At 39.4% G+C, this 22,898-nt stretch overlaps 2 protein-coding genes across 9 annotated transcripts in view; one reads left to right on the top strand and one right to left on the bottom strand.

The window, feature by feature from the left end:
- Positions 1 to 1,787, bottom strand: part of arnt2 (aryl-hydrocarbon receptor nuclear translocator 2) — a 95,653-nt gene extending 93,866 nt beyond the window's left edge. Inside the window, exon 1 of one of the 2 annotated variants that reach the window (XM_042395326.1) lies at positions 1,003 to 1,787. In XM_042395326.1, coding sequence (XP_042251260.1) covers positions 1,003 to 1,033 — 31 coding nt within the window. In that variant the 5' untranslated portion in view covers positions 1,034 to 1,787. The remainder of the gene's footprint in view (positions 1 to 1,002) is intronic. The other variant, XM_042395407.1, reaches the window with a different exon arrangement.
- A 5,484-nt stretch (positions 1,788 to 7,271) lies between these two features.
- LOC121898631 (cortexin domain-containing 1-like) overlaps positions 7,272 to 22,898 on the top strand; it is a 43,172-nt gene continuing 27,545 nt past the window's right edge. For 3 of the 7 annotated variants that reach the window (XM_042413893.1, XM_042413906.1, XM_042413898.1), the window contains exons 1-3: positions 7,272 to 7,593; positions 11,848 to 11,899; positions 12,023 to 12,056. In XM_042413893.1, the coding sequence (XP_042269827.1) occupies positions 7,377 to 7,593; positions 11,848 to 11,899; positions 12,023 to 12,056 (303 nt within the window). In that variant the 5' untranslated portion in view covers positions 7,272 to 7,376. Of the gene's footprint in view, positions 7,594 to 11,847; positions 11,900 to 12,022; positions 12,057 to 19,387; positions 19,461 to 19,704; positions 19,776 to 20,023; positions 20,176 to 22,898 lie in introns of all 7 variants that reach the window. The other 4 variants (XR_006096526.1, XM_042413913.1, XR_006096533.1 and 1 more) reach the window with 3 other exon arrangements.

The following is a 22,898-nucleotide window of genomic DNA, read 5'->3' as shown; positions in this document are numbered from 1 at the left end:
AAAACTGAGAGATCACGCCAGACTCCGTTTATGAATCTAAGAATTTACTGTTTCTTAGCTTACCAGGAAATATACATAGCACGTAGAGTTTCATGCAAAACTTATTACATCTTAACACTGAAATACATTAAATCGGCAAACATGTGAACCACCAAACACCAATCATTCCAACTAAATCTGAATTTTAATTACTGATCTACGCAACTCTGAAGTGCCCTCACTTGTTAGTACGGGAGGGTGAGAAATGAGTGAAAAGCATGGATTCTGAAAGTTAAGACATTATTCAAATACAGGTCATTTGGTAACCTTGTGGCTGTATGCCGGATTACAAAACTACATTGAAAGGTTGGTGAAATGTTTCAGTCATGCTCTCTTCACTAGGTGCTTCTAGCTTCAAGTAAAAATCTGCTAAATTGCCTTATTTTTAAATACGGTTTGGCATTCCGTGGTCCATGAGCGCGGTGTACCAGGACGAACATCTCTCAAGCGTTTCTATACAATATGGAATCAACAGGCGAGGAACAGAGAAATACAAATCTAGCGGACACTGTCATCCCCGCTTCATTTTTACTCCAGATGTTAAAAAGCCTCCGAAGTAACATATAACAAGGGCAGTGCTGCAGAGCAATGATATGCAAAATAACCTTTGTATCACTGAGAGTGAGGAAAGCGGAGGGTAGGCGAGATGAACGCATTAAGCTAGCTTTACCGAGAAGAACATCGCCAAAATATACGATACCAAAGGGGCGTGAATGCAAATAATTACACAACAACCAAGTCGTTTTAACATTCGGCCATGTAAGTTTGCCGTAAATCTGTAAAGAATAGCAGTGTTGTGAATGGCAGTTTAGTGGGGGAAGGGGGATGGATGCTGGAGCCAGGCTTCGGCGGCCTGGCGGCGGCTTCGACCCTCTTCTGCAAGTCTGAACAAAACGCAGCTTCTTTTTCTCTACTGTAATATAACATTAGTAAACACCAATAACAGACTGGGTGCTGACTTACCGGACGGGTTGACCGCGGCGGGAGTTGCCATGTTTCCTCAACGGAGAAAAATAACAAAACGGCAGCAATGGAGATGACGCACAATACGGCTGGAGAGAGCCCCGTGAGAGACCGTATAAACTCCGCGGGATTGGCACGCGAGGCTCGGTCCAACCGCCTCACATCCGTTAACGCGGAGGAAAAAATAATTTGGATGCAACAGACTGATGAAAGCCTGTCTTTTGTACGGAAATTATATTTAGTGTATATTTTAGGAAAATTCCCTCCAAGAACGGACTTATTAAAATGCAAGATGTCTGAATGGTAGCACCGCGAGATTTTAGGGCTGCTTGAATAAATTAATGTTATAGTCTACAGTGTAACTGGTGCAGTGATGAATGTACTGTCAAGATGTATGACATTTGAAATATAATGCTGTACTGTATTAAGTTTGGTTGGCATGTTTGTTAAGATATTCTACTTGATCTGTCTTCTGCCACTGAAAGCAGCCCGTTGTCGATCACTACTCCTGGAACAGTGTGGGTTAAGCTCCTCATTTAGGGGCTCAGCAGCAGCAACCCTCTCAGAGGCAAAAACCTGAGTTCATCTAACAGGACCTCTTTTTCATATAACCATACTAGTTTGCTCAGATGAAGTTTAAAATGACAAGCTCCACCTGCCAATGAAAACGTTACAATATGAGTACATACAGTAAAATTGTAAATCATTTTGGTACCACTTTCTGATAAAGGTTTATATATTGTAAGTAATGGGTTTATTGCATGTGGAGGATGTATTCAGATAATTAACTTACATAAACACAACATGATAACAATACTCCATTACAAGTAGCTAAAAGTCCTGCATTAAAAATTCTACTTAGCAAAAGAAGCAACAGAGTATCAGCAAAATAAAACATTTTATTAATATATTTACATGTAGTGCTTTAATGTCGTAGCAGGTAAAAGTGAAAGTTTTTTTCTATTTTATTTTACTGCTGTATGTTTTAAAGTTGTTTGACCTGTAACAATGATAATAAATCATTTAATAATGCTTTTCAAGCCATTGCTAAGAAACAAAAATGGGTTACCGAGTTGTGAATGTTTTAAGCCATTCACTGATTATTGTGGGTTTTACACTTTCTAATGAGCTACTGAGTCTGCAGTGATAAATGTTAATAAGTTGTTGTTAAATGGATTTTGGTTCTGAGTCTACACAGGTTTTCTCCAGTAGTCAAATTCCTCATATTACTGGCTTCAAAACTCTATACAGCAGTGTTGACTTAAAAAGTGGTAGTCTACCATAATATAACCTATACCAACCAAACCAAAATCCTTTATATGCAGTATATAGTGATATTTTCACCTGTATATAGATATACAGTCAGTTGCCAGTTTATTAGGTACACCTAACTAAAACTAACGCAGTCTAATACAATAAAAACTAAACATTATAACCTTGAAGATTGTAGGATTTATGGCAGGGTTGCATTAGTTTTGGCTTATGTTTGCTTATCTCTGTTTAGCTTTTTTAAAGATAATGCTTAGCTGTATTTGCATGTTCTATACATTTACCTCTACTCTGTGTAAAGATAGCTACTTGACAACTGAAGTCATATTATCAACCTCCCAATTCCATTCCCTCAAGTGCAATTTTTGATCAACCACAAATTTTGTACTAAAAAAATCTTAGTTCATACTGACCATCAGAAGTTCTCCACCAAATGCACTAATAATGAAAGTGATACGGGACAAAATCCACAGTCCTTGCTTTGAGCAAAAATGTAAAAAAAAAAAAAAAAAAAAAAAGTATTTAAAAGTCTGAAGCTAATACAAAGCTTCAGCAGTCTGAGTTAGTTAAAAAAAGTGGGTATCTTCAGCAGGTACAGACTTTTTAGTAAAAAAATTCTCTTTGTGTCTTGTTGGACAGTGTTTTCCGCTTCAACTGCAGTGGAAGGATTGTAACAAAGAGCGGTAATTTGGCACAAAAAAGGCTCTAACTTTGAAATACTTCATATTAGCTACAAATAAACTTTACATAAATACATTTTTGCACAAAAGGAGTGGACTGTTGATTGTGGATTTTGTCCCCCATCACTTACATTGTAAGTGCATTATGAAGGGATCTCCTAATGGTCAGTATGAACAGAAGGAATGATTACAGCAAGAAAAACATGTTTCAGTGTTTATTTAGGCACTTCACTATTGTTTTAAGACAGAATTCAATAATAGTGAACCTATCCTTTAATTTGAGATCATTTTTGTCTCAAAACATTTTACATATACTACTTATATTTAAGTGTAAAATATTTCGCACTTTTTTGTATTAAATTTTTTTCAGTTCCTTATCTATACTTTGCATCTTTTTTGTACTTCTGGTGCTATGACACCACAACTTCTCTGTGGGATCAATAAAGTTTATCTGACTTTACTCTTATTTACAGATGTGGCTGAAATTATTGGTACCCTTGCATTTTATTAAAGTAATGCACCATTTGCCCTTGGGGATGCTTTTCTGCCATAGGCATTGGGTGCCTTGAATCTGTGCAGGGCACAATGAAATCAGAAGACTATCAAGGCATTTTGGAGCCTTGTCAGAAAGCTGTATCTTAGTCACAGGCCACGGATCTTCCAGCAGGATAATGACCCCAAACATACATCACGAAGCACCCAAGAGTGGATGAGAAGAAAACGTTGGACCATTCTGAAGTGGCCTGCTGTGAGTCCTGATCTGAATCCCATTGAACATCTGTGGAAAGAGCTGAAACTTGCAGGTGGGAGACGACACCCCTCAAACCTGAGACAACTGGAGCAGTTTGTTCTAGAAGAGTGGGCCTAACTATCAATGGAAAAGTGTAGAGGCCTTAGTCAGAGTTACAGCAAGTGCTTGACTGCAGTTATTGCCTCCAAAGGCTTTGCTACAAAATATTAAGTTAAGGGTACCAAAATTTTTGGCCATGCCATTTTCATTTGTTTTATTGTATTAAATAATATGTTAAGTTGTAAATCAAAAGCAAAGTTTCTGTTATATTCACTGTGAAATAAAGAATGATAGATACTATATACTTCTGTCAGTTTCGACTTAATACAGAGAAAATCTAGTTTTTGTTTTTGTTGTTTGTTTTTTTTTAAAAGGTGGAAGGGTACCAATATTTTTTGCCACATCTGTATTCTATGTGTTGACAAATAAGTAATTCTGATCTTGAATAATAAAAATCTCTTCATGCTGAATTTGATCAATATTAGGATAGTATAGTATTGATGGCCAGTTCTTTATAAAGCATATATTAGTTATCCAGTCCCCAACCCTCATGACCCTGTTCCAGCATGCACTGGGAGGGCTAAGTGGTGGATATCCCATTTTTTAATTAATTTGATTTTCCAATTTAATAAGGCTAAAACTGGCCAATAGAAGCAATTTGTCCTTACCAATCTACAACCAAGACTTCAGTTATTTGACAGGGGCAACAGAATAAAAAGCAGACATCCACCCTGATCATTATGTGTTTACCTAGTTCCCTGGTTTGGATGCTTGGCTACTTCACCAGCCACTTTGTCAGTCTACAGTGGGTTTATCAGGGCATTTACACCAGAACAGCTGCCTGCTGTGACTGAAAGATGTGCCAATGAGAGCGGAGAGGCTGAATCATAAAGTAAATGTGCCTAAAAACTCAAACTATGACCTAAATTCACTGACACAAGCAACCCCTTTCACATGACACAGAATCACTTGATTTGCTGCTGATATCAAAAACATTGATTAATGGATAAGGTTAGTGCTGTTCTATTTTTTCCCATGAAAAGATCCAAACCAACAATGTGTTTGTCCATCTCTCAGTACTTTCTGACTTCCCTACCCTGTCTGTGGCTCTCAGCCCCCAAGCTCATTGTTTCCTACTGAATAAGTAAATCTTGAAAAACAGCTCACAAATATATAGTTTCAGTAGTTTCCTGAAACAGCTGGTCACTGCAGTTTTTAACAAGTGTTACTCAAACAAGAGAAAATAGTTGCTATAGTTTGTTGAGGACTATCTTCAGCTGCGGAACAAAACACATTTGGTGCTGTATTTCCAGCAGCAGAAAAATGTGTGTGGGATTGAATCAAAATGAACTACAGTGTGTGTGATCATAGTTTTGTAATTTCCCTTTGGTATTAATAAAGTACTCTACCTGTCTAGAGAAGGAACATGTCACCCAGTGCAACAGTGTGACTCGGTTGTGTTTTTAAACTACACTTAGCACAAAAAGTAAGGAAATTTGTGTTTGATAGATTATTTCTTTGTTGTAACAATGCTTCTTGGCAAGAAATGTTATACCATTGGAAAGCCTGTTTATTTCCCTTTTAAATAGTGCCACATTTGTAAGGAACATGCATTTGTGGGATGAGCAGCAAAGTTGAGTATGTGGGTTGCGCCCATGAAAAATTTGCCAAATCTTCTCTGCCAATGTCAAACAGCTTATTCTGCCATTGAGTCTTGTTTGGTGTTTGGCTGATTGGATGATTGAACTTTAAAGAAACAAGACATATTGACAATTTAACAATTTATTCATTTAACAAACAGGAGCCTCAGTAGCGTGTAGAAGAACCATACACAGCCACAACAGCCTGGCACCTCCTCCTCATGCTCGTCACCAGCCTGGTCACACACTGCTGTGGGATGGCATCCCATTCTTCAACCAGCATTTGTTGCAAGTCAGCCAACGAGGTTGTGTTGGTCACTCTGGCATGAACAGCATACCCAAGCTGTGTTCAGTGGAGTTGAGGTCAGGACTGCTAGCAGGCCATTCCATCCTCTCCACTCCCAAATTCTGGAGGTAGTCTCTGATAAACCCCGCTCTGTGGGGGCAAGCGTTGTCATCTTGGAGGATAGAATTTGGTCCCAGACTGTGGAGATATGGGATTGCCACTGGTTGCAGAATCTCATCTCAATATCTCTCTGCATTGAGATTGCCTCCAATGATGACAAGCCTTGTTTTTCCAGTGAGGGAGATGCCACCCCACACCATCACACTGCCGCCACCAAAAGATGTTACTCTATTGGTGCAGCAATCAGCATAGTGTTCTTCGCGTCTTCTCCACACTTTGACCGTATGATCCAACTGCCATAAGCAGAATATGGACTCATCGCTGAACATAATGTTCCTCCACATGTTCAGGTTCCAGTGCACGTGTTGCCGACACCAGCGCAAACGGGCCTGATGGTGAAGGGCAGTCATGGCAGGCCTCCTGGCAGCCCTATGAGACCGGAGATTGGCGGCGTGCAGTCTGTTCTGGATTCTGGGCAGAGAGCCGTTGGCCATATCGTCCTGCAAACCTTGACTGCAAATCTGTAGAACACAGCCTACGATACCTAAGTGCTGACAGGGTGAGGGGTGTCGTCTTCTGGGGGCGCCCACTTCGCGGCCTGTCTCTGACATCCCCCATTATATGGAATTTGGCCTTCACTTTGGAGATGGTACTAGGGATCACTCCAAATAATGCCGCAACTTGGTTTTGCGGAACACCAGCTTGAAGTTGCCCTATCGCACGGGCCCTATCCAGATCAGTCAAACGTGGCATGCTGATTCTTGGAGCAGACACCTACTGACCACTGCAGCAGGGCCCATGCTCACAGGTGCTGCCAATCAGATGCCAATCAGGCACCTGATTGGCAGCACCTGGGGGTACCAGACGCTCAAAACAAGAGTCGATAGCAACAGTAAAATAAGCTGTTTGGCATTGGCAGAGAAGATTTGGCAAATTTTTCATGGGCACAACCCACATACTCAGCTTTGCTGCTCATCCCACAAATGCATGTTCCTTACAAATGTGGCACCATTTAAAAGGGAAATAAACAGGCTTTCCAATGATATAAGATTTATTGCCATGAAGCATTGTTACAACAAAGAAATAATCTATCTTGGACAACAATGGAGGTCCATGGCACAGAGGAATAAAAAACATTAAGCTTTGGATACACATACAATACTAGTAAATAGATCAATTCATTGTTGGTTTGGATCTATCCATGAGATTTGATGACAAAAAAATAATAAAAATGTCATCAGACTCATCCTTTAACACAGGTTTAAACTTTACACATCTAAACCTATTTTTAATCCTAAACTGTAAATCCTCAGAATGCTGTACCTCCTTGTAAAAGTGATGATGCAAAACATTAAATTTATTTATCTCTATATTCTGTAAAGACATTTGGTTTTGGAAAGTACATGTACAAGAACACACACACATGCATACATGTCTCTCACTGAAGTGTGTATCTCTCACCCCCAGTTGGCAGTAATCAGATATGGTGCTGTACACACTTGCTGCATCCTTCTTGCGAACACACGCAGGCAGTAAGAGTGGAGCAGGGATGTGTGGCGCTCCGCTCTGCTCTGTTCGTGGAGCTCAGTATGCAGAGAGGGGATGCAGCAGCCACCAGTGACTCTTTTCCCCCCGCTCTCCATCCATCTGCCCCCTTCCTCCCATCTGCCCTCCCCCTAGCCTTTCCATTTAACTTCCCACCCTTCCTCCACTCCTCACTTACCGCCCACTCTTCTGCAGCGGTTCCTCAGTACAGACTGGGAGCTGTCCTACCTACAGCAGCTGTGCAGGATGTGAGGGAAGCAGGTAAGAAGCTCTCAAATTCCTCTGTCTGGCTCTCTTTCTTTCCTTCTTTTTTCTTTCTTTCTGTCTTTCTTTCTCTGCACTACACAGGCAACAGTTCTCCATTTGTTAGTGCATACTGTGATACAGGCTTCCCTGGATAATAACAGTCAGTGATGTTATGAAGTGTCCATGTGCTATTGGATATGTACAGTTGAATGTAGAATGAACATATATAACTACCGAATGTCCCATTTGCACTTGCTTGCTTGCTTGAGTTTAGTTGTTAATCTTAGATTTGGTAAACCAAATGTTCCAACCAAATGTTCCGTGCTGGAGAACAGGGGGAGGTGCTTGCTTCAGAGTGGTATCTTCAGGCAACTTTCTCCTGATTGCTCAGCGCCATTGGGACATCAGGAACACATCATATACTAAAATTGGGATGATTGGTTTGCTTAGTAATGATAAGGGATTTCATACATTCAGCTAGAGCTGCAACTAATGATTTTTTTCTTTATCAGTTTATCTTTCAATTATTTTTATGATTAATCATTTTATGTTACTGTATAAAGTGTTAGAAAATTATGAAAAAAGCCCTTCACACCTATTCACAGTCCAAGGTGATGTCCTCAAATGTCTTGTTTTATCTGAACAATAGTATCAAAACCAAAAGTTTACAATGATATAAGACAGAAAAAAGCAGCAAGTCCTCACATTGAAGAAGACAGAAATGACAAGCGTTTGGTGTTTTTCAGTGATAAATGACGTCACTGATTATCAAAGTTATTAGTGAGTGGTTGTGTGTGTGGCAAAACAACCTTAGCTCAAGGTTGGCTTTTTCTTGTGGTTCCAACCACATCACACGATCTTCATCAGGAGATGCAGTTCATGATGAAATGCAGATTTATGATCATTTTATGATTTCAAAATGATTAGGTAAAGGTAAATGATGAGGTAAATACTGACCTCAAACAAGGCATGCAATGCACTGTGTTTCCTCTTGTTTGTATTTGGTCCAGAGATAAAATACAAACCAATAATGAGTTGGATTTATCTAAGTATGTTTTGTGCATTTTACACATTTTTTTCATGTTCTGAAGCAAAATGTAATAGCATTGTGTAGAATCTACATTGTATGCAGAGAGAGTACATGAACTTGTTTAGGTAATGTTGGGATAAAGTGAGTTGTTGTATTGTATTTATTGGGACCATGTACAGTGTTAAATGTAAATGTTAACATTTGATGTACTGCGCCAGAGTTAGCTTATAGCTAATTTTCATCTGCGGTCCCTTACAATTAAATCATATAATAGCACAATAACAAACAGTATAAAGCAAAAAATCCACACAGGACACATTATACAAAATACAAAACTACACAATCAAGTATCAATACTAATTTTTCTCGGTGCCTGGTGCAATCACACATGGCACACAATGAATTTGAAGAAGACAGACCTACTTGCTGCTTTGTCATGTCTATGGTCATGCCATTATTCAGCTCAACTTGGTAAGTATGGATGGCTGGAATAAATTTGAATATTGGCTAATGTGTAACCATGTAGTATAATGCCTTCAGAGTCACCACCATAAGTTAATGAACTGCCATGAGGTTATTTGCTCTCGCACTGTTTAATCACTATGTCTGTCTCAGTGAAAATTTCCAAGCAGATGCCATTACTGTTAAGTTAGCATTTGTAAATAATAATAGTTAGTGTATCATTGGGATTAGCCTTGGTCAATGAGGAGTGTGAATGCTTTGCTGTGGTCATTTGACAGTTGGAGGATTACTCTATTGGGCTTGTGCTGTTAAAGATAGGCTATTGAGTTATATATCTTGTGTTGAAGGTTAAGGACATTGTTGGGTAGTACGTAACGTTAAGGTGGCTAACAGTAGGCTTATAGTTTGTGAGGCCTACCAAGTTAGCACGCTCAGTAAGAAACGCCAGCTGAAGTTGTGACCGGTTGGACTTAAGCCACAGATCTGCTCCCGAGAAGATGTGTACATGGACAGCTGCGGACACGACAGATGTGTCGTAGCTCTGTTTATACTACTCTCTGGAGTTCGCTTGGAGGACATATTCCTCACATGGAGAGTAGATCAGCGTCTACAGGAAGACGGCGTTGTGACCTTGTGGGCTTGTCTGTGCAAGGCACAATGAATTGGAGGTACGTGGATGTCCGCACAGAGCCTATACATACACCCTCTGATGAAAAATTTACGTCACGCGTACCCTGGTACCATATAAGCCCACTTGCAAATTCTGAGTCAAATTAAAAAAAAACACATCATAATTTTTTGCTGTTTGATGTTTCTTCCAATGAAGCTGCTTGTTAAATAAATTACACTTTTTATTGTAAGTCAATCAGATTTGTTAATAATGAGTTATCGAAGCATATGTGTGACATGTACCTGCTGCACATGAAGTTGCAAAAAAACTTTGGTGGTTTTGGTATCCTCAGAGAATACTATTTTTTGCATATCTACTCCTATTTTTGGTAAATACTCAATTGTTATGTTTGAATTAGAAATATGTTAGAATATTACTTGAATCAAAAATACTGTTTCTTTTGAAATCAAAATATCAGTTTTAGCGTGCGAGCAAACAGACCACATGCTGCATCAATACAGTAGCTGCATGGTATGGTTTATTGCAATGACATAAAGCATGATAAGTATGTATAGTTTACATTTTTGTATGCAGTTTATATTATTATACTGTTGAATAGATAATAAATGTGTATGTTTATCTTTATTTATTTTTGGATTAACATTTTTATCTGGTGGGCTTAAAGGGGACGCTACCAAAAAAAATCACACTGTTTGGGGTGGATATAAATGAGTACAGCTAATTATTTCTCTACATGATCAATTAATCCTCTTCATGTTATGTTAGCACACCATGTAAAGATTTATTTCATATAGTTGTTTTTTTAATGTCATGTGTGTAGAATAAAATATTCTCTTTTAACCATAAATTCACTGAGGTTCCCTTTAAGCCCACCTGCTCCCACTAAGCCTACTTGATTGTGTTTCAATGGGGATTTTGTCCCTTTTGACTTTTGAACCATTTTCTTCCCTAATTTTAACCTCACCTCATGAATCAGCTCAATAAATCAGATAATTAATACCCATATTTAAATATCACTGATATTAAATGGGTCAATTCATTCTGGACAGGCCTATATATTATCCTAACATAAGCAATATTTTTCTAATCTTTACTTTTCAGAGAAGTTTTAGTTTAAGATGAGATAATGAGCTTCAAGATGTTATGACTCTGTATGTTTTAATGTTACTCCACAATGAACTGAATGGTTTTAAAATGTGTTCTTACAGTGTTTTCAAACTACTAGCCTAAATGTGATTAACATTTGAAAATCAATTACATTTATTGTTTAATTGTAAATCCTGAAATTGACTAATTTACCATCCTTGGAAGATTAGTATTGAACCTGCAAACTGTTTTTCTTTCAGTCAGTTGGTCCTTCATAAAAACATCTGCACTTTCAACCAACTGGCTGGACCAGAAATTTTGGCCAATTTCAAATGCCAACAGCACACCATAGGATAGAGATACAGACAAAATAACACATATTGAAAGATGAAGTATCTGAGAATAATTTCCACTATAGTTTGATTTTGTTCATAAATAGTTTTTTGGCTACATTCCAAAGAAGACATGTTGTAAGTTAAGCTTTTTCTGCGTTGACAACACAGTAAAATGGCTGGCCATGCCCATTTCAAATGCCATTTACAGGCCATAGGATTGAAGTGGAGACAAAATGAAAATAGCTATTGAGAGCTAAGAGATTACAGATTTGAATAGAACAAGTTTGTATTCTTAAAGGGTACGTTAGGTACCCATTAAGCCCACTTAAATTGGAGCATTATATATTAAAAATGTCTGAAAAGCGGATTTGGTGGGCTTAATAGGGACGTTTACATTTCGGGCTGGTGTTAGATTGCTTGTGTTTTTGCTAGAAATGGGCAGAATGAAACTTTACATGCCTGTGCAAAATAGGAGGTACTTAAGGCTCTGGTGTTACTACCAAACCCTGTAAAAAACAAGGGATTTTCTTTTTTTTAGAAAAAATAATAGTTGCATAAACTATGTAATATTTAACAATTTTGTGACTATTTGAAAACACCCATCCATAGTTTATGCAGTGTTCTTTATGATATATCACTTTTGTTTTGTGAGTTATAGTTTTGAATTGTAGAAGTGGGCTTTTTTGTTTGTTTTTTTAATGCCGTTGCCCTTGTTGCTGCTGCAGATGGCTGTCAGACGTGCATAGTGTGTCTGCTGTGGCTCAAGTTCTGTGGTGGGTATGTATCTTTTCTCAAAATAACAGGATTAGAAGTGTCTCCACCTAAAGTTATATTTAGACTATACTAATGCTAATACTAATGCAGCGATTTGTGTGTGTGTGTGTGTGTTTGGTACTGCAGCTCACCGCCAGCCTCACACTCTGAAGTTTTTGTGGTGAGTATAACTGTTATATAAATGTACAGTGTTTCTCCTATATTCATTCTGCAGTGGTGCCTCTGCAGAATTATGAGTTTGAGATTGTCAATCTTGCAGTAAATGTACAGTATAGGCTACAGTTTGTCAGTAAATAAATGCTGCAGCTCTCATCTGTTTGTTCACCAACCGCTGGAGGCGGGTTAGCCCTGAAGTTAGCAACAATGAGTTAGCTTGACCTGACCAGGCTTACTTAAGGTGAACTGACCTTTCTGCACAGCAACCCCACCCAAAAGGGACCTGGATGCAGACAAAATGGCAGACATGGAGGCAGAAATCTTGGACCTCCGCCTCCATAGTTGAAAAGAAATCATATGACCTTGGCAGCGGAAGTTGGTCTTCCTCGCGTTGTTTTTGCGTGAAAATCTGCATTGCGCATGTGCGTAGTACACTTGTTGTCTGTAACAGCCTGTGGACTGATTTCTATGTGAAGAACCCAGGCCGGATGTTCAGCGAAAATCCAAGGGAGGTGACGTTTTTGCACACTCCCGAGTGCCTTGACGCTCTCCTCTAACGTCAATAAATGACCAGCATGACAACAAAACAACACAACAAAAGCGGTGCTATCCAATTAGAAACACCCTGCAGATATTAGCTCTCCAGCTAATGAGATGGCTAGCTGCCTCCATCAACCACTACAACCACTTGTTGCTGCCCAGACACAGCCTGTTGCTCCCCAGCGGCAGCGTATTGCTCCCCGACAACAGCTCGTTGCTGCCCAGACACAACCTGTTGCTTCTTGGCCACAGCTCACTGAGCCTACTGGTGTTTAGTAAAGATGGTTGGTAAAAAAAAAAAAAAAAAAGTTTACAGTTTCCCAGTCGGGTCAGGTTTGGGTGGTTGACTAATGCATCTTTGTGCAAGTTGAGTGTTGGGAATTGCACTGTCCACTGTGGACAGGTGAGTGGCCACAGTACAGCAGGAGCACATACATACAGCAAGGTGGGGGGGGGGGGGGCATATGTCAATAGCTCAGCTTTATCTCTGGGGAACACCCCTAACTCCAGGAGTGATGTCCAAATCAAGAAATGAGCATCATGTAGCGGGTGGATGTGACTCCCCTCATTGAGACCTGCTGATAGACATAACAACAGAGCAGAGAACTGTGACTGACCTGCGTGCTGGTATTTGGTTTTTTTTCTTCCTGAAAACAAATAATTAAATTAAAAAAAAATTAATTATTTAATAAATAAAGAAGATGGCCCCTTTCTGATGATTCATTGAAAACATTTAGAAGGAGAGGGGTGATTCCTGTGATACACATCTTAAAATAAATATAATAAAATTCAGGTGTATACTTGGACCAGGTGCATTTGAGCATTGTAAGTGTCGGTGCTGGGAGGAGCATGTTTGGTTAATAGCAATAATTAATAATTATCAAAGGTAATTAAACAGTAAGGTAGTCTCTTAAAAGGAGTTCACTTAGGAATCCTAATATCTGAGGGATACCACCATTCACGGGTGAATGAAGAAGTTTGATTGCAAGCTCTGACTCTCTCAACCAGCCTCTTATCACAACAAGTAAACACAGTAATCACAAGACTCTCTTTAAATATACGACAGACTTTATTAACCTCAGCAATAATTAATACAATTAACAAATGCTTTAGTTATCAAATTACTGTACTACTACTAACACTACCTAAGCAAAAAACAACAGCTATACACGATTAAACATGCATCCAGGCGAATGTGTGTGTGTGTGTATATGTGTGTATGTGTGTGTGTGTGTGTGAGTGACAAGATGGCGGACATGATCTAGGATGATGACATCCCACGAGAGTCAAGATGGTGGATGTGACAACAGGAGGAAATCATGTCATGCAAGAATCAAATAGTGGATGTGACTGCGGTGTTTTGGTTAGAGACAAAGGTAGATGGTGCTGGCCAGAGGTCAGCAACTCTGCAATCACCCATTTCAGCATGTGTGCTATCAAATACACTCATCTGGTGATAAGATGGCGAGGGGCAGAACACCGCTGTGTCCCACATTATCTGTCCACCAGATGTGCAAAGGGGTGCAGGTGTTTATGTGTATGTGTGCATGTAAACAGGGTTAGCAACAACAGAGAGAAAGGTGAAAGAAATGCTGGCTCATGGTAGAATCCCTTGACCATGGGGAAAAAGCAGTAGTTGCTTTGTCACACAGAAAAGCGCACGTATGGACGGTAGTCTGTAATGCATGTTGTCTGGACTGTTTACTGACAAACCAACCTGCTTTCTTGCTCACTATGGCACAATAAACAGCAGTCCTGAGCGGGACAACAAAAATTACAACTTAACAAGCAGCAAGCATCAGTGCTCCTCGGAGCTTAGCAGAACAAAAGGACTCAGCAGTCCATCAATTCACAACACAGTAGCAATAAAGCTTAACAAGCAATAAAGCTAACACAATACAACACTGTCTCTGCCCAGACGTAAACAGCTTACTTGGGTCGGTTCAGAAAGTGACCCAAGTAAGAGAGCAACTCATTTCCTCGAGGGTTAGCAGCAGCTGGTTTCTCAGTGGGCAGCGAGGAAACACAGGAGACGTGACTCAGTCGGAAGGCAGCGGGGTATAGAAGTTCTCCGTGTCTTCGTGAAGAAATCCTTTTCAAGAGAACGCTGGGTTGCAGCAGCAGTGGATCTTCTTAGGATCTGGTAATTATGCTTGGTTGAACACAGGGAGAAGTCTCATCTTGTCCAGCAAGGGGAGGATCTTCAAACTCGGCGAGGGGAAATACAATGGAAAGCTGGTTACCTCCTTTAGTAAAATGGCTCACAGGGAAAGCAGAACTTCCTGTGGCATGGTTACAATGGAAATGCAATGGGTGTATCTGTGTAGCTGGTACTTATAGCTGAGGTGATGTCATGGCTGTATCGCTGGAACTTCCTGTGGTGTTAGGACGTCTCTGCCAATGAGAGAGTTTGGGGCTCTCCCAGATCTTGCTCCAAGGTGCGAACTGCAGGGCAGGCTGGGAGTTGTAGTCTGTGTGAGCAGCCTTTTGGCGCTCTTCCATTGTTTCAGGGATTAAAGGACAAAGGCGGCCTCATGGTCAGGCTTCAGAGTTTACAAGTAGGCATGCCTTTGTCTGAACACATGGTTGAGACCCAACATAAATTACACATTGCTAGAATAACCTCTTCCAAAGTAATAGGAAGAGTTTTTTTTATCTCCCTTGTTGATGTTAGGGATGTTCAGACTATCAAAAACAAAATTGTTTACATTCCTGATTAATTTCTAACTGATCTTTTGTTATACAGCCAGAACCTCAGCAAATTTCAGTTATTAATCTTGATGTCTCAAATACTCCTATCTAATGAGCCAAATATTTTCCTATTTTGTCCCCATATTCATAATATTTGTGTCTGGAATTATTTATTAATTTAGTAATCTCTTTTGTGGAGAGACGAATAAATTCAGTTTGCATAGATATCCTCTTTGCAAGTAATTCAGGAGTAGGAGATTTTGCATGCTGACTGCATGCTGCTGATCTAGTTCTGAAATTGGTTCAATTAATTTTTGTCTTTTCTCTTTTTGTGTTCTGGTCAGTTGTGCACAGTGGAAGATGATTTGGCCACGAATATAAGCCTTCAGTGCTTTCAATAACATATGAGATGTGAGATGCACTGTAACAGCTGGGGTTTCGGTAGTTTGCATATAGAAAAAAGTATTTGATATCTTTTGATTCAGTATGTGTTTCATGGGATAGTAAACTGTTGTCCATTTGCCAGGTTCTGCATAGTTGCAGTTTTAGTGGGGCATGATCAGATAAAACAATGGCCTCATAATCAGTATGTTTTACTGCTGAAAGTAATTTAGAATCTATGAAAAAATAATCAATTCTGGAAAAGGAATTGTGTGGCTGAGAGAAAAAAGACTATTTTTGTTGAGTTGGTTGTATGTATCTCCAAAGGTCTATTTTATTAGCTGTGTTCACAAAGTTCTGAATCAGTTTGGCTGACTTAGACAAAGATTGCTGTTTGTTTGATGATCTGTCCAATACTGGATCCATCACAAAGTTAAAGTTCCCAGCTAGAATTAGGTTGTGGATGTGAAGGTTTGCTTAAGGAAGATAGCACTGAATACATAAACTTCTCATCATCATGGTTGGGGGCATAGATTAAATCAAATCTCAACTGCTTCAGACTCATCAGAAAGTATCTGCTTTTCAGCACAGCCCAGCTCTACATGCATGCTATTATATTCTCACACCTGTCATGTTGCATCACTACCTGGTCACAAGCCTCACAATCAACTATAAAACCTATAATATCACTATATAATAACACAATAAAAATAGTGGATAAATAAACCAATGAGGTGGCACCATTGTCAAAAAAAAAAAAAGTCTCCTGTGGACAGGTGTTGTAATTTAGCGTTTCGCTATAATCACTAAACACATTGCTTCTGATGTCTGTGCATAATTATATGTTGAAGTTCCAAAGCTATTATGCTGTCATTGTCAAATAAATAAAAGTAAAGTAGATGTTTGCCAGCGTAACTGGGGTATTATAGATTTTCTCAGTTACTATATCTACCATTTGAGTACGAAATTATATCAGATGGAATAAAAGGAATATATCTATTAATTATAATAGCAGTTCCATGTGACTTGAAATTAAAATTGGAATGAAACACGTGCCCAACCCAATTTTTATGTAGTTGTTTATGAGTTTGATTTTCTGGCCCCATCTTCTTTAGATGAGCCAGTATATTATCTGGTTTCATAGCTCTGTTCAAGCATTTACAGTTCCAGGTGACAAACTGCACCACACTTTCCTCACCAGTCTTAAAGGACCCCTTCATACTTCTGTCTATGATCTGGTTTTGTAAAGGATAAGATGTGTTTCTTAAGCTCCTCCTTAACATATAACTGTGTAAAACTCCTGAACCTCAGTTTCTTACTGAATTTAACTATTACAGTAAAGCAGGAGCAAGTAACAGCAAGGAAAATGAATGAATAAATATTTAGTCTCTCTTCTTTATCTATTTATCACAAGTCCAGAGTATCTGTCAACTGTGCATTCCTCTGAGCCTGTTTACTCTGACTGTGTTAATGAAACAGAAAGACAAAACCTTTGTCAATGGATCAGCTTACTGGTGTATCTAACTACTGTATGGTAACATCATATATTATCATTCTTTCTACCATGGTCTGGATGAATACTCTTTTCTGATTGGCCAGCAAGTGTGTGTTAAAACCGTTAAATGCACATGTTCGGCTCAAGTTTAATCACCGTTCTAAATTCATCCACTACCAAACCTGTAACCATAGCAACATCAAAGCCCACAGCTGTCAAAGCTTACTCATGAAGTTCTGAAGAATGGGACGCAGCAGAGGAAAAAGAAATGGAGAAGAAAAGACAGAAACCAAGTGAAAAACGGCACAAGGAAGTGACACCTTAAGAGCTTAAAATGATAGAGAAAGAGAAGGATGAGATTAATACAAAAAAACCAACAAAATGGGCAGTTAATATATTCAGAAACTTTCTCTACCAAAAACAAAAGAACACTGATTTGGAGACATACTCTGCGGTTATGCTTAATGACAACTTACATGAATGCCTCAGTTCAGGCTGGCAGTGAGTACAGTGTGGCAAGTTGTCATGACAGCAGTAAGCTCTTACTTCATAACCTTTCGATTTTGAGTGCAAAACTTTCACCAATTTGAGAATGCTTTTATTTTATATTGTTGGCAAATGACCATGGTATAAGTGGGATAATCAACTTGTAGCTGTGCGTTAAACGGTTTTAAGGCACTTCACAGAGGGTGGTTCTTTGGCCCCTCATCATGTCTTAAAACCATTTAATGCACACCTACTTGTTGATTATCTCTTATGGATGACATTATTTTCAGTGGATCATTATACTAGCTATGATGTTTAGGTTGTCTGCAGCCTTCTGACAGAAATTGTATAAAGTCTAAATTAACTAGAAAATCAATCATTTAGCTTGGCTGTCTTCGTTTAATCTCTGATACGTTTGTTATAGTGCGCTGTATCACCCAATAACTATTATCAGCCCCTATCAAGTTGTTCATAAGAGTTTATGTCAAACCACTTCCATTGACATTACTTGCATGAAAGTCAGTCCACTTTAGCAATCCTCTGATTAAAGAAATCCTCAGCTGCTTGTGGGGAGTCAAAGGAGTGTCTACTCCCATCCACTGTGATGGTGAGTCAGGCTGGATGGAATAGGCTGTTGGTAATGTTGGCATCTCAGAGTTTTTCTTTTTACTGAGTTGAACATAGCACCCAATTTGTTGACCTCCAGTCTCATGTCTGGAAAGATGAGTACCTTGTATGTGAGTCGGCCTTTCGTTTTGGTGAGATCCAGTATCTTCAGTTTATCTGTGTAGTAATGCAGGAGGACAAGTATTGCATGGGGCCTCTCCTCTCCGGTTGGCTTTGGGGTAGTGTGCAATGTGCTCTGTTTATCATCACAGGGGAATCGAAGCTAGCAGCACCCAGCACTGCGGGGAAAAATTCAGTAAGGAATTTGATCATGTTACTGTCTTTGGCTCCTTCTTTAATGCCCACTAACTGAGGGTTTTGTCTTGTGTTCTCTAGGTCCAGGCGTTTGTCCTGTAGTTTCTTACATTCCTTAGTGATTGCTTGTTGTGTCTGAGCCAGGACTGTTTCTCTGGATGTTTTTAGCTCTTCTCTTAACATTTGTAGAGAAAACAAGGTCTTAGATGTGGTCTCCATTGTGTTGTCTGCCATCTTTGGACTGCTGACTGCGAGGGGAGTTACAGTTTCTACACAGTCTATACTAAGCCAAAAATCCAAAAGCCAGTACACAGTCTAGGTGAAAGCCAGAGAAACAAAACAATCCAGGCAAATGTACCAAAACATGGTTAAGCTTAACCATGTCATGCGATATGCTACTTCAGTACACTTTCCCAGAAAATATTATGGGGACCAATACAAACAATTGCAGATTAACATTTAATATCCAGGAATTCACATTATAGACACTACCACTGACTATCCCTGTAACAAAATGACAATTTCACAATTTCACATATTGATCATACACAGTCCAGCCATATACTAGGTTTTGACCTAGTCTTATTCATAGTGGAGGCTGGCTTGACCGCAGTTGTACATTGAAGAGAGCAATGATGTCATTCACATTTTGAGATGCAGAAATATACTGTATATTGGCCATTTGCTGCTCTGCTATAAAAAGATTGGCATCAGCTATCAAAAAACATACTCTGTTGACCTCTAGTATATACTATATGTGTTTGGAGGAATACAGTTTTACATTGTAGAAGGGTTTTTTCTGTTGCTCTTTGTTGCTGCAGATTAACAAGCAAACTCACAGTCTGTGCATGTCTCCTGGAGTCAGCGCATTTACTGTGGGCTCAAGCTTTTGTGGTAAGAATATGACTTTTTATTCACTCTGTTAATGGCATGGCAGGGCTCTGCAGATGGCTATTTCAGTTGATCAGTTAAGTAGTCCTGGGCTTTGGCATTAGTTTTTAATCCAAAACATTGGTCCTAGCCAGAGTTGTAAAGTAACAAAGTGAAAATAATCTCTAACTGTACTTAAGTATTTTTTCTGGGTTTTCATACTTGAGTATTTATCTTTCTGACAACTTTTACTTTGCTATATTTTCAGAATATATTCGTGATGCTCCCATGATCAGTGATGTACAAGAGAGATGGCCAGCTCTCTTTGATGTAATGGATGTAAGTAAAAATAATCTGTCAATAATGGTGTGATTTCTTGTGCTGTAGATGGTATATGCAACTGTTAGACTAATGCTTGGCTCCATTAGGATGTGGTTTAGAATATTCCATAGCAGAAATCAAATGATGACTAAACATACAAAGTGCATGCGGTGATGTGGTTGGCAGGTGTAGTTTTGGTGTAACAAATGTCTGGTGTATATGTCAGTGGTCCGTGTTGTTAACAATTGGTTTCATGTTGTTTTCAGATAAACATAGAGCTCAAGCTTATCACAACTATGCCTCTACAGTCAAGGTTTCTGTCACAGCTTGACCTATATCCACAAATCTGCTAAGGGTGTTCCCAAAGCGATCAGGGCAGCAGGGCAAAAAGCTTGAAGACATGGCTGCCATGATGATAGTAAGAACTTTTTAACTATTTAACTATAAATTGCAATAAATTTTGAAAAGATGTCTAGATGATGTTTTGGTATGATAAGTATGACTGAGTGGCAGTTTTGTCACAGCAGTCATTTCATGAATATAAGCAATAAACATGATTGTATGAACACAGGAATTTCCTTCAAAAAAATGGCTTATTATGGCTTATTTGTTTTTCTACCAGCCCAGATACAGAGGTTGCTTGAGCTCTTCATATTGTCAATAACACAGGAACATCAGACACAAATTTCAAAAACTGGCATACTTACTAGCCTGAAAGGACTCAGAAAATTTATAATGCACCCACACTGTTCCACTGTAAGAAATTTATGTGAATTTTTTTTTTATCACATCCACTAGTGCAGGATGAGGTCGCTATTAAAAATGCACTGTTATCCAAAAAGTAAATATTAATGGAAATAATTTTGGACTTAAACTAAGGACATGAAATATGTCAAACAGGGATGCACCTGCACCTAAAATAGGTTGGAATCAGGTAATTTGGGACACTTTTCGGTAGAATTACCAGGACCATCAAAAAAGGTTACTCACTGAAGTTATCACTAATCTCTGCAATATTTCTGTTTTGAAATGATGTTGTAAAGTATACTTGTTTAGAAACTACAGACCTTCAAACACACCAAGACCCCTTCTCTCATGTTGTTGGCATGTTCAAGTAAAATGGGACAACTGGTAAGGTAAACTGGGACATTCATTTTCAGTTCAATTTTTTTTTTTTTATTTGAACATATAGTATATAGAACAATTGAACATAGAAGGGTTGAACAGAGTAAAATAGGGAATCAGGTGTTGCATGAATACAAAAATAATTAACAAATGATTTAACCTTATACCTTAACATAACCTCTTAAATGTTTCATATTTCATATTTCACTTTTCACCATATTTCATCCTACTATGTTAGTTGGGTTTTAGTTTTAATTGTTAAAACTTAAAAGGGCTGAACTGCCCAGTGAAACAAGCCAGAATACTGGTTATGAAACCATTCATAGGCCTACTGCGTGTAGACTACTGCTCCTGTGAAATTATACGCAGTCTTTGTAGACAAACCCCTTGTCTTCCATTATGCCATGGTCATCCCCACAGCTCTTGTGGAACCAGCAATGGCATTGTTGACAGCTAATCCACTCCTCTGTCACCTTGGGATCACTTTTGTCCCCATACATTCTCCTACAGAGCTTACAGGGGTAGCTGCTGCAGGTTTAGCTTTCTGTTTGGCTGGCAGAGGAAGGAAGGAGATATCATCAAGCGGAGACATGATAATTTTGTCTGCACCCAGATCTTCCATGCTGAAAGTCGTCTCAGCATGTGAGGGTGGTATGGCATCTCGGGGTGGCATGGCAGGTGAGAGTGGTAGGGTGGGTGAGGATGGCATAGTACATAAGAGTTGCACAGCAAGTGAGGGTGGCATGGCATGTGAGGGCGGCATGGTACGTGAGGGTGGCACGGCAGGTGAAGTTGGCATGGCATGTGAGGGTGGCACAGCACAAGAGGGTGGCATGGCAGGTGCTACAGTGGGTGTCAGTGGCACGGCCCTCTCCATGGTGGTACTTGGAGCATAGACCTCAGCAGGGACAATGTTTTTGTTCAGGAGAAACATTCCCATTCCCCTGAAGCCAGCCTAAGCATTCCTAACTGTGGCAGTCTTCTGCCATGCCTTGTTGAAAAGGGAGAAGAACTCTGTTTTTGGCAGCTTGAGTCCTGCTGTCTACCTTCTCCACTTTCTCCCTTCCTCATACCAATTGTGCTTAAGGCTCTTCAAAAGAGCCTTGTCGGCTGGCTGCAGGACATGTGTCATGTGTGATGGATAGCACATGAGGTCTCATTGTTGTCTTTCATCAGCTGGATTAAAGGCATGTTATATGAATGGCTGCTGTGGCTGTTGAGTAGGAGGGCATGAGATCTGAGGTCGTCCTTCAGCAGCTGTGCCACAAACAGCTTACCCCACTCAATGAAGTGCTCGCCATTCTCTGAGACACTGGCAATCACATGACTTGGGCACCCATACAGCCATTCCATCCTCAGCCATTTTCCTTTGAAAATGACAAGTGTGCGGCTGTACTGGCCCACAGCATTGAATGCTGCCAACACTGTTGTGGTTTCTCCCTTCTCCCCAGCTGTTATGTCAACACACTGTTTCCCCACTTCCCCAACCACCTGTGTGGAGCAGAACTCGTCTTGTAGTCCTGATTTGTCACATTTCCACAGATGTGAAGGAACTAGGGGTGCATGATTCAGGAGATCTCATGATTTGTTTCAACTTGAATTCTTGGGATCACGATTCAATTCACAATCGATTCGCAATTCAAAACAATCTGTGATTCAAAATCGATTCGATCCTTGATTCATAATGAATTCTCAATTCAATACATTTGTAGATTTGATTCTAGATTGATGTTTTGAGGTACTCTTTCCATTTGACTGCAGTAGACACTTTTATAGGTCTCAAAGAAAAAATATCACACTGAATCAAATGTAAACATTTACTACTCAATGTCAACCCTGAGAAAGATTTATTTTCCTTTAGTCCACTCAGTCAATAAGAAACCAAGGCAGCCCTGAGACAAAGGGTAAAATGAATACTTAATATAAAAATAAAAATGATAAAGATGTCTTATTCACAAAAAAACAATGTGTATTCAGCAAATATGTCTATTAAAATTAAAAGATTTCATAAAACAC

This window comes from Thunnus maccoyii, chromosome 1 (assembly GCF_910596095.1).
Source record: "Thunnus maccoyii chromosome 1, fThuMac1.1, whole genome shotgun sequence".
Taxonomy (NCBI): domain Eukaryota; kingdom Metazoa; phylum Chordata; class Actinopteri; order Scombriformes; family Scombridae; genus Thunnus; species Thunnus maccoyii.
The sequence above is the reverse complement of the archived record's forward strand: the minus strand, read 5'-3'. Positions and strand labels throughout refer to the sequence as shown.